The sequence below is a fragment of the Oncorhynchus gorbuscha genome, linkage group LG03, assembly GCF_021184085.1.
Source record: "Oncorhynchus gorbuscha isolate QuinsamMale2020 ecotype Even-year linkage group LG03, OgorEven_v1.0, whole genome shotgun sequence".
Classification (NCBI taxonomy): domain Eukaryota; kingdom Metazoa; phylum Chordata; class Actinopteri; order Salmoniformes; family Salmonidae; genus Oncorhynchus; species Oncorhynchus gorbuscha.
Window position 1 is genome coordinate 67,108,240 of NC_060175.1, and position 11,895 is coordinate 67,120,134.

The following is an 11,895-nucleotide window of genomic DNA, read 5'->3' on the forward strand; positions in this document are numbered from 1 at the left end:
TCTCACTCTCATCTTTGCCATCTTTCAACCCTTCAATCTCTTCCTCCTCTCTCTCTTCTTCAGTACTCCCAGGAGTGACGCACCCAAGGTAGGTCCTGGCAACAGGGACTTATTCAGGTTGAGACCGTGGAACTGAGCCTGCCTGCACCAGCTTTTGTATCTCAGCACTGTAGGCTGCAGCTCTCTCTGGATCCTTAGCAAGCCATGTCTCCGTGCTTCTAAGCCCTCTGTAGGTCTGCACTGCTGCGGCGGTGAAGCCTCTAGTGGGCTGCGGATGGGGTTTAGGGTCTGGCCTAGGTATCCATGGAACCTGACCTGGTCGGCGACCTGGTGGGTGCTCTGGTTGCCTTTGGCTCTTCGTGGCTCATAGGCTGCTGCATGAAGGTGAGCTCTTGGAGGAAAATACTTCCGGGTCACTGCACCGACATAGTGCTGTGAAGTTGCAGCCCTGGCCTGGTGAGGAGGTTGGCTATAGTCCACATCAGGGTGATAACTTGACTCTCTGAGACATGGTGAAGGTATAGCCTCTCTGGGAGGGTGGCCTGGAGTCTTGACTACTGATGCTGGTCTGCTCTGCTTAGCAGCAGCGGAAGTAGTCTGATCCCTCATGACTTTGAACTCACTCATCATCTTGTCCAGGAGGTCTACTACTTGCTCTTTCTCTGGCTGCTCTGATTTTCCCTCTGTAGGCCATGGTGGTGAATCAGTCCACTCAACATAATCACATTCCTCTTCATTGTTATCGTACTCCTCACTGTACTCCTCGCTGAACTCTTCCTCTAGCTCAGGTGGGGGAATGTGGTGGACTGGGAGAACCAATTCAATTCGTACAGCCGGGACAGACTGGAGACTGCAGACCTTATTTATCCACAAGCTTCCTCATTCATGTTTAGCTCCATCAAACTTGGCAAATTCTCTCTGAACTGCTAGTTGAGAGATACGCAGATTGTCGTTCTCTTTCCGGATCTCCTCTAGCTCTGCTTGGTAAGCTGTTGGCAGCTTCCTGTGTTCCCGGTAAACGGGGGGGGGCTTCTCTGCTTACCTCCATGTGCTCTCTTTTTCTCTGCAGGCTGTGTGCTAGCTGGGGTTCTGAAACATACCCTCTGTGGTGATGGCTCTGATGGTCCCTCTCTGGGGCAGCATCCCATTGAACCTGGCGAGTGGACGAGGTTGCACATGACGAGGAGAAGGGGGTCATCTTGGCCACTTCTTCATGATTAGAATATCCCTCCTCTTCCTGCCCATATACATCATACCGTGCTGTGCAATGGTGTGCAACTACACAGCACTACTGAGCAGCACCATCATCCTCACACAACTGCACGAACTTGAATGTATTATGCATCCACAAGGCTCATTGCTAACAAAATACCCACATAATCTATACAGTATACACCCATATAACCACAGGGTATATAAGACTATATACTGAAATGCTAAATGTCTGAAATGAGATGACAGAAACAACGGGGTTAAGGAGTGCGTCCACAACACATGAACTGTAAGAAATATGAACTCACATTTCTGAAGGACGCACACTGGCCTTGTCTAAAACAAAGAATGATAACTTAAGGTAATCACAGGAGATGGCTGGAACTTATCACGGCTTGTGTACTTTCTGTATTTACTTCCTTCTCCTCAGTTAGAGATCGCCCAGCATGCTCTGCTCCACATCACCGCTGGTGGGAGCTACAGCTCTCATATGATAAACCAATATTTACTCTTAATAGTCCTTGTATTCTAATTCTATGTGCCTGCCCATGTTTCCCAGTTGCTTTCTTACAAAATTATAGTGTAAGAACACTTTTAAAGCCTCGAAGGATAAGATGATCCAACTTTCAAAACATTTTGGCTAGCAACAGCAGTCAACTAGCTAGCTAGGTAGCTGTTTAGCTTTCTAGCACATTCATGGAGTTGTTTGTAAAAAAATAATAAGCTAGTTAGCTACCACATGTTCTTGTCAAACTGTCAACAGAGTAGCTAGCAAGCAGAAAGATATACCAAATAACAGTCTAAAATCCACTTGAGGGCAAATAAATCAGATTTGACCATTTAGTCACAAGTTGCATGGCCTGGAATCAGATTTATATCTGATTTCAAACCACCCATGGATGTGTTTTGAAATGTGGCTTGAAATATCTGATTTCCATCTGCTTTTGGTTGTTCAGACTGCAGGAAAAGGACATTTTCAAATTGGATATGCGAAAAAAATTGATTTGAGTCACTTCAAACTGGCAATGTGAACAAGGTTGAATCAAAAATAGTACAGTATGAAGACAGGCAGAAGCTGCTTCTACAATAGAAATCTCTGATCACACTTGTAGGTGATGTCATGGCGATGTTAGCTAGCTAAGCTGTTTTTAATGAAAATGAAAACGTGTCAGTTTGTCATTTTCATGAGGTTGGAGTAATAACATGTTCAACTACTTAAGACATTGGCTTGAATCTAAGCTGTGCAGTTAGATTTAGAAAATGAACAACTAAGAAATCATTTTTACTTCTCTCATTGACTTCTTAAACCCCAAACCCCGGTCTGGTCTGCTTCACATGCATTCCCGGAAGTCTTGCAGTGTTGCGCCTCTGGGTTTAGAAACTCTGTGGCTTAATTGTGCGTGAGTTGCCGAATTATGAGGTAAGTCAGTCTAAAAAACAGTAGGCATACTTTGTCCCTGTTTTCAATGCTTTTGCTTCAACATTTTTTAATAAACCAGATCAAAAGTGGTGGGGCGTCTGCATACTAGGTTCGGTTTGCTTCTAGCAGAACTCGGCTAGGCTAGGCGAATACTCCCTTAAAATACATTCGTTTGAAAAACAAGATTCATGTTTTTTCAATTTGACTGTTTGTGTCTTTTGAGACACCGTTGCAACATCTTAGCCAGTATACACTTCCTCAAAATAGTCCAAATGTATCTAAGGTAGATCAAGAAATCTGTAAATAATTTTGACCTTTTTGCAGAGGTCTTAGTCACACAATTTGACATCTAACTAAGATGTTTGGTACAGTATTTCTCAAGCAAAAAAAAACTTTGTGCATGAAAACTTGTCTCTCATTGAATGGGAACCAACACTACATGTTCCCACTCCTACCAGAAGTAGTAATGTTGACCAATCAACGACGAAGGGGTGTAGACTTCGGCTACCGAACTCCGATTTGCCATCAGAAACATTTGTGTGTGAAAGAACAGCTGGAGAAAAAAGTGCAGATGACCAAAATGAACAAAAACATCAAATGTAACCATAAAACACTATGCACAAACTGTTTCGACTGGGAAGCATACGGTAAGCTTTAGATGTCCGCATACTAGGTTCGGTTTGCTCCTAGCAGAACTAAGCTAGGCGACGCAAACGTCTGTGACTCGCATACTCCCTTAGGGCTTTGATTGAAAAATTAGAAAAAAAATGCAATTATACTGTTTTTCCCTATTGAGATGCCGTAGGAACAACATACCCAGTATCACTTCCTCAAAATAGTCAGAATTCATCTAAGATAATCTCGAATTAGTCACGCAATTTTACATCTAAGATTTTTGATCCAGTATTTCTCAAGTGAAAACATGTACATGAAAACTAGATGCACCTAGTTGAATGACAACAACAAACACTTATTTGAAGAATCCCGTCCATAGTTCCCACTCATAGGAGTTGTAGTACTGTTGACCAATCACTGATGAAGGTGCGTAGACTTCGGCTACAGAACCTCGACTTGCCTCAAGAAGAAAAATGAAGTGTGCATGAACAGCCTAAAAACAACCTCCCGGACACCAAAACAAACAAAAACGTCATAAAAGTTCAACATAGTACTATATATGCTCAAACTATTTAGATTGAGAAGCATACTGTGTAAGCTTAAGTGAAAAGTGCTGTGGTAAATGCCTGCTCACTACACGTTTGCCGGTGGCCCTGGCTGAAGGTGACTTGAAGCCTTAACGCACTAGACGACCAGTTTTGATAGCCTTTAGCTGTACCCTCATCCTACTCCTCCTCTGTTTCTCAGGTGATGTGGAGGTTAACCCAGGCCCTGCGTGTCCCCAGGCGCTCTCATTTGTTGACTTCTGTAACTGTAAAAGCCTTGGTTTCATGCATGTTAACATCAGAAGCCTCCTCCCTAAGTTTGTTTTACTCACTGCTTTAGCACACTCCACCAACCCTGATGTACTTGCTGTGTCTGAATCCTGGCTTAGGAAGGCAACCAACTACAACATTTTCCGTCAAGATAGAACTGTCAAAGGGGGAGGAGTTGCAATCTACTGCAGAGATAGCCTGCAGAGTTCTGTCATGCTTTCCAAGTCTACGCCCAAAGAGTTTGAGCTTCTAATTTAAAAAATGAATCTCTCCAGAAATAAGTCTCTCACTGTTGCCGCCTGTAATAGACCCCCCTCGGCTCCCAGCTATGCTCTGAACACCATATGTGAATTGATATCTCCCTATCTATCTTCAGAGTTTGTTCTGTTAGCTGACCTAAACTGGGATATGCTTAAACCCCCGTCAGTCCTACAATCTAAGCTAGATGCCCTCAATCTCACACAAATTGTCAAGGAACCCACCAGGTACAACCCTAAATCTGTAAACATGGGCACCCTCATAGATATTATCCTGACCAACTTGCCCTCCAAATACACCTCTGCTGTTTTCAATCAGGATCTCAGCGATCACTGCCTCATTGCCTGCATCTTCTATGGGTCTGCTGTCAAACGACCACCCATCGTCACTGTCAAACGCTCCCAAAATCACTTCTGCGAGCAGGCCTTTCTAATCAATCTGGCTCGGGTATCCTGGAAGGATATTGACCTCATCCCGTCAGTAGAGGATGCCTGGTCGTTCTTTAAAGGTAATTTCCTCACCATCTTAAATAAGCATGCCCCTTTCAAAAAATTGAGAACTATGAACAGATAAAGCCCTTGGTTCACTCCAGACTTGACTGCCCTCGACCAGCACAAAAACATCCTGTGGCGGACTGCACTAGCATCGAATAGTCCCCGCGATATGCAACTTGTCAGGGAAGTCAGGAACCAATACACACAGTCAGTCAGGAAAGCAAATGCTAGCATTTTCAAACAGGAATTTGCATCCTGTGGCTCTAACTCCAAAAAGTTCTGGGACACTGTAAAGTCCATGGAAAAAAAGAGCACCTCCTCCCAGCTGCCCACTGCACTGAGGCTAAAAATCAATAAAGGTGAAATAAATAAAATACAAATAATTCCCTGCATGTGTTCTGTTAAAATGTCTTTCTATCACCAGGGTCACTGGGTTCATTCAAGTCAGACTGTGTCTGCCAGTGGAGGCTCCTCAGAGGAAGGAGGACCATCCTCCTTAGTGAATTTCATAAAAAATATATTTTAAAACATTAAAAAAGTTATCCTTCTTAGATAAAACGAACCGGCTCAAAGCCCGTAACAAAAGGGAGACAACATGGAGATAAGGATTAACAAAATATATATTTATTAAATAAGTAACTAAGTATAATATACAATGGTGTGTGTAATCAGTAATCAGTAGTGTAAGTGAGGGTTTTGTGAGTGTTTTGCATGCATGAATGTGATAATGCAGGGTGATGAAAGGTGCCAAAGCAAACACTCAAAAGGCCACCAAGAAACACAACAAAATCTAGAAAGGTGTCTGCATGGAGAGAGTCTCCTCCATGAGTGTGGAAGAGGTATATTTATCCACAAACAACAACACTGAGTTACACATGAACTAAACAAACGTAAAGTCAATAAAACACCGGGCCCAGGTGTTTCCCATGTAGCTGACGACCCTCCCAACTCCGCCCACCGGCATCCTAATGAGGAAACAAGAACAAAGAGAGAATATGGCAGACAGAGTGGGAGGGTCATCACAACTATATAATCACGTTACCAAATAATTGATTACAACCCATTATTTTCGCAAGGAACGTCATCAGTAGCCTCAACAGCACTCTGTAGTTACCACCATGGTGTAGTCGCAGGACAGCTAGCTTCTGTCCTCCTCTGGGTACATTGACTTCAATACAAAACCTGGGAAGCTCATGGTTCTCACTCCCTTCCATAGACTTACACAGTAATTATTACAACTTCCAGAGGACGTCCTCCAACCTATCAGATGAACAGATATGTTGTCCACCCAATCAAAGGATCAGAGAAAGAATCTAGTACTGAAATCATAAGCTACAGCTAGCAAGCACTGCAGTGCATAAAATGTGGTGAGTAGTTGACTCAATGAGAGAGAAAGACAATAGTGAACAAATACATTTCTTCCTAAATGAAGGAGAATGAGAGAGATTTTGAAATTGTTTTTAATTTTAATTTTCACTTACTAGCAAATGCAGTCAGCTAGGTTAGCCTACTCAAAGCACCCTGCACAAACAGCGGGATAATATGTTATCTAGCTGGCTATGACTATCCAACACAACACTGGAACTCGTCCAAGTCAAGGTAAGCTTTTGGTTTTACTAATTTATTGCCAACCGGGCCTGCCCGTGTAACTGCTAAACTGCTTACTGACTAACGTTATTGTTTGATTGTAGCTGGTTTTCTAACGCATTATTTAAATGATCTATGTTGACTATGACGTTACTTTAGCTAATATGGTGACAACGATGCAGGCAGTGTGTAGCGGTTATGATATGGTTTGGAAAGTTTTTTTTGCCTGTTCACATACAGCTGATGTTTTGTGCATTGAAGTCCATAAGCAAAAGGTGAGAGAAGTAGAGCGCATAGATAAAAGAAGGAATACAATGTGGCTGCTATGAAAGTGAACTGTGTTTATGCTTGATCAGGGGTGTATTCATTCCGCCGATTCTGATGAACGCAAGCAAAAGGATCAAAACGGGAATAAACATACCTGAATTTGTCCAATAGAAACTCTTGTTTGCAACTATTGGACTAATGATTACACCCTATATCAGCTAGATGCAGGCAAGAGTGTGCAAGGCGGTAGTGAATGTGTCACTGTCACCTCAAATTTTTATCTCGACCTACGTTGTAAACTTTCATTCATAGGCTAGGTTGTAGCAACCTCACGATGGGTATAGGGAAAATTCTAGCATCATGTAGTAGCCTAAACCTATCATTGTTACATTGAACTGGGTGAATGGAATATGAATGACAGTCATCCAATATGCTGTAATAGAAATAAGGCCATGCTCATGGAACTCTGGACACACTGGTGTCTGCTAATACCTATAAATCCTGTGCTGAGGAAGATGTACAGAACCAGTCAAAAGTTTGGACAAACTACTCATTCCAAGGTTTTTTTTCTTTACATTTATTATTTCTACATTGTAGAGTAATAGTGAAGACATCAAAACTATTAAATAACACATAAGGAATCATGTAGTAACCAAATAAGTGTTAAATCAAAATAGATTTTAGATTCTTCAAAGTAGCCTCCCTTTGCCTTGACAGCTTTGCACACTCTTGGCATTCTCTCAACCAGCTTCATGAGGAATGCTTTTCCAACAGTCTTGAATGAGTTTCCACATATGCTAAGCACTTGCTGCTTTTCTCGCACTCTGTGGTCCAACTAATCCCAAACCATCTCAATTGGCTTAGGGTCGGTGATTGTGGAGGCCAGGTCATCTGATGCAGCACTCCATCACCCTCCTTCTTGGTCAAATTGCCCATACACAGCCTGGAGGTGTGTTTTGGGTCAATGTCTTGTTGAAAAACAAATGATAGTCCCACTAAGCGCAATCCAGATGGGATGGCGTATCGCTGCAGAATGCTGTGGTAGCCATGCTGGTTAACTGTGCCTTGAATTCTAAATAAATCAGTGTCACCAGCAAAGCACCCCACACCACCTCTTCCATGCTTCACGGTGGGAACCACACATGCAGATCATCCGTTCACCTACTCTGCGTCTCACAAAGACACAGCGGTGCTCAAATTTGGACTCATCAGACCAAAGGACAGATTTCCACCGGTCTAATGTCCATTGCTCGTGTTTCTTGGCCCAAGCAAGTCTCTTATTATTATTATTGGTATCCTTTAATAGTGGTTTCCTTGCCGCAATGTGATTATTAACGCCTGATTTACAGTCTCCTCTGAACAGTTGATGTTGAGATGTGTCTGTTACTTGAACTCTGAAGCATTTATTTGAGCTGCAATTTCTGAGGCTGGTAACTCTGGGTCTTTCTTTGCTGTGGCGGTCCTCATGAGAGCCAGTTAGATCAGTGCTTGATGTTTTTTTGTGATTGCACTTGAAGAAACTTTAAAAGTTCTTAATTTTCCGCATTGACTGACCTTCATGTCTCAAAGTAATGATGGACTGTTGTTTCTCTTTGCTTATTTGAGCTGTTCTCGCCATAATATGGACCTGGTCTTTTACCAAATAGGGCTATCTTCTGTATACCAACCCTACCTTGTCACAACACAACTGATTGGCTCAAACGCATAAAGGAAGGAAATTCCACAAATTAACTTTTAACAAGGCACACCTGTTAATTAAAATGCATTACAGGTGACTACCTCATGAAGTTGGTTGAGAGAATGACGAGTGTACAAAGATGTCATCAAGGCAAAGGGTGGCTACTTTGAAGAATCTCAAATATATTTTGTTTAACATGATTCCATGTGTTATTTAATAGTATTTATGTCTTCACTATTATTCTACAATGTAGAAAATAGTCAAAATGAAGAAAAACCCTGGAATTAGTAGGTGTGTCCAAACGTTTGACTGGTACTGTATGTCTTAAATTACACTTTGGATGGTGTACTAACTAATACACCCAGTCACTACAAAGATACAGGCATCCATATCTAACTCAGTTGCTGGAGAGGAAGGAAACAGCTCAGTGATTTCACCAAGAGGCCAACGGTGACTTTAAAACAGTTACAAAGTTTAATGGCTATGAAAGGAGAAAACTGAGGATGAATCAACAACATTGTAGTTACACCACACTACTAACCTAAATGACAGAGTGAAAAGACGGAAGCCTGTACAGAATAACAATGTTCCAAAACATGCATCCTGTTTGCAACAGGGCACTAAAGTAATACTGCAAAGAATGTGGCAAAGCAATTCACTTTTTATCCTGAATAAAAGGTGTTATGTTGGGGGTAGATCTAATACAACACATTACTGAGCACCACTCTACGTAATTTCAAGCAGAGTAGTGGCTGCATCATGTTCTGGGTATGCATGTAATCGTGAAGGACTGGGGAGTTTTTCATCATTAAAAAATAAACGGAATGGAGCTAAGCATAGGCAAAATCCTAGAGGAAAACCTGGTTCAGTCTGCCTTCCACCAGACACTGGGAGATGAATGCACCTCTCAGCAGGACAATCACTTAAAATACAAACCACATATAAACTGGAATTGCTTACCAAGAAAACGTGAAATTGCTTACCAGAAAACATGTTCCTGAGTGGCCAAGTTACAGTTTTGACTTAAATTTACTTAATCTATGGCAAGACCTAAAAATGGTTGTCTAGCAATGATTCAACAATCAATTTGACAGCGCTTGAAGAAATTTGAAAAGATTAATGGGAAAATGTTGCACAATCCAGGTTTCGAAAGCTCTTAAAGACACGTTTTCACTTTGTCATTATGGGGTATTGTGTGTAGTTGGGTGAGAAAAAATAAATACAATTAATACATTTTAAATTCAGGCTAACAACTAAATGTGGAATAAGTCAAGGGCTATGAATACTTCCTGAAGGCACTATATATCTAACAGGACACAGTATGGCAATACTACAATAGAAATCTAACTCTATGTGTATCTCTATAACAAAACATCTGTTAAAAAAGGGATGTTCCTACATCCCAGTAATGCGGCCAATGGTGCTTTACAAGCTGCTGAAGAGCTTGTATTGGCTGAGCATTCATTTGTTTGGTCAAAGGTGTGTGTGGGGGAAAAAAACTACTGTACTGTAGACTAACACCACCCTGTGGCACAATAGTGTACTGCAGTAATACTCATGTGGATATGGATTTCTAGATACAGCATACAACAAAGAGGAACTTGACAGCCTTATACAAAAAGTATGTTTTTATTGTAATATTTGACAGCAAATGCCAGCTTGTGGCATCTAGGTGTTTGGTTGACAACATATCCTTGACTGAATCTGAAACATAGCTTGATTGTAATTATTAACTCCACAGGTAAAAAAACAAAATCATTTATGTGATGAAGTATAAAAAGGACTAACACAACCAAACAGCCCAATGCCTTCAGACCGGTCTAAAGTTGTAACCATTCAACATGAGTGGTCCATTGGTCCATCATCATCTGTGCTAATTTGAAATCCCAAAATTCACAGCACCATGATATATACAGTGAGATGCACCCACCTAGTTATGCTCTTTCCCATTAGTGCTCATGAGAGAAAGTGGAGGAGTTCAAGTTTGGGTCGGTGCCAAGGTGAAGGTTGATGTAGAGGCTGAAACACTGTCGGGGGAAGCTGCTGTCATCGTGGTAATGGGCACTAACAGTGGTTCAGCAAGGCGCGGGACTGGTTTGGCGATCTTCATGGGGATGAAGACGTTGGAGGCACAGTGCTCGCTCAGATACTCACCGCCCTTCTCCTCGTAGTCCTGCCGGCTGATCCAGCCCTCCCCGCCAGGGGGGTGCTCCAAGGCCCAGTCCCGAGCCCCGTACCAGGCATCCACCGCAGGCCGCGACGCCATCATCACCTGGAGAGCAGAGTCAAAACAGTGTACTATGCTGCTCAACTACAGTGCATTCAGAAAGTATTCAGACCACTTCAATTTTTCCACATTTTGTTACGTTACAACCTTATCCTAAAATTGATTAATTAAAATATTTTTTTCAATCGCTCAGGGCTCCCGAGTGGCGTAGGGGTCGAAGGCACTGCCTCTCAGTGCTAGAGGCGTCACTACAGACCCTGGTTCGATTCCAGGCTGTATCACAACCTGGATGTGATTGTGAGTCCCATAGGGCGGCGCACAATTGGCCCAGCATCGTCCGGGTTTGGCCAGTGTAGGCCGTCATTGTAAATAAGAATTTGTTCGTAACTGACCTACCTAGTTAAATAAAGGTTAAATAAAAAATATAATCAAAGCGAAAACCAGATATTTTTACATTTGCAAATGTATAAAAAAATAAAAAACAGAAATACCTTATTTACATAAGTATTCACTCTTTGCTATGAGACTCAAAATTGAGGTCAGATGCATCCTGTTTTCATTGATCACCCTTGAGATGTTTCTACAACTTCATTGGAGTCCACCTGGGGCAAATTCAATTGGTTGGACATGATTTGAAAAAGGCACACACCTGTCTATATCAGGTCCCACAGTTGACAGTGAATGTCAGAGCAAAAAACTAAGCCATGAGGTTGAAGGAATTGTCCGTAGAGCTCCGAGACAGGATTGTGTCGAGGCACAGATCTGGGGAAGGGTACCAAAACATTTCTGCAGCATTGAAGGTCCCAAAGAACACAGTGACCTCCATCATTCTTAGATGGAAGAAGTTTGGAACCAACAAGACTCTTCCTAGAGCTGGCCACCCAGCCAAACTGAGAAATCGGGGGAGAAGGGCATTTCTCAGGGAGGTGACCAAGGACCTGATAGTCACTCTGACAGAGCTCCAGTTCCTATGTGGAGATGGGAGAACCTTCCAGAAGGACAACCATCTCTGCAGCACTCCAACAATCAGGCCTTTATGGTAGAGTGGTCAGACGGAAGCAACTCCTCAGTAAAAGGCACATGACAGCCCACTTGGAGTCTGCCAAAAGGCACCTAAAGAACTCTCAGACCATTAGAAACAAGATTCTCTGGTCTGATGAAACCAAGATTGAACTCTTTGGCCTGAATGGCAAGTGTCACGTCTGGAGGAAACCTGGCACCATCCCTATAGTGAAGCATGGTGGTGGCAGCATCATGGCGTGGGAATGTTTTTCAGCAGCAGCAGGGACTGGGAGACTAGTCAGGATCAAGGGAAAGATGAA

At 42.4% G+C, this 11,895-nt stretch overlaps 1 protein-coding gene across 1 annotated transcript in view; it reads right to left on the reverse strand.

Annotated features, from left to right (window-relative positions):
• Positions 1-9,960: 9,960 nt before the first annotated feature.
• actr5 (actin related protein 5) overlaps positions 9,961-11,895 on the reverse strand; it is a 21,234-nt gene continuing 19,299 nt past the window's right edge. The window contains exon 9 of the mRNA XM_046336663.1: positions 9,961-10,618. Within this exon, the coding sequence (XP_046192619.1) occupies positions 10,325-10,618 (294 nt within the window). The 3' untranslated portion in view covers positions 9,961-10,324. The remainder of the gene's footprint in view (positions 10,619-11,895) is intronic.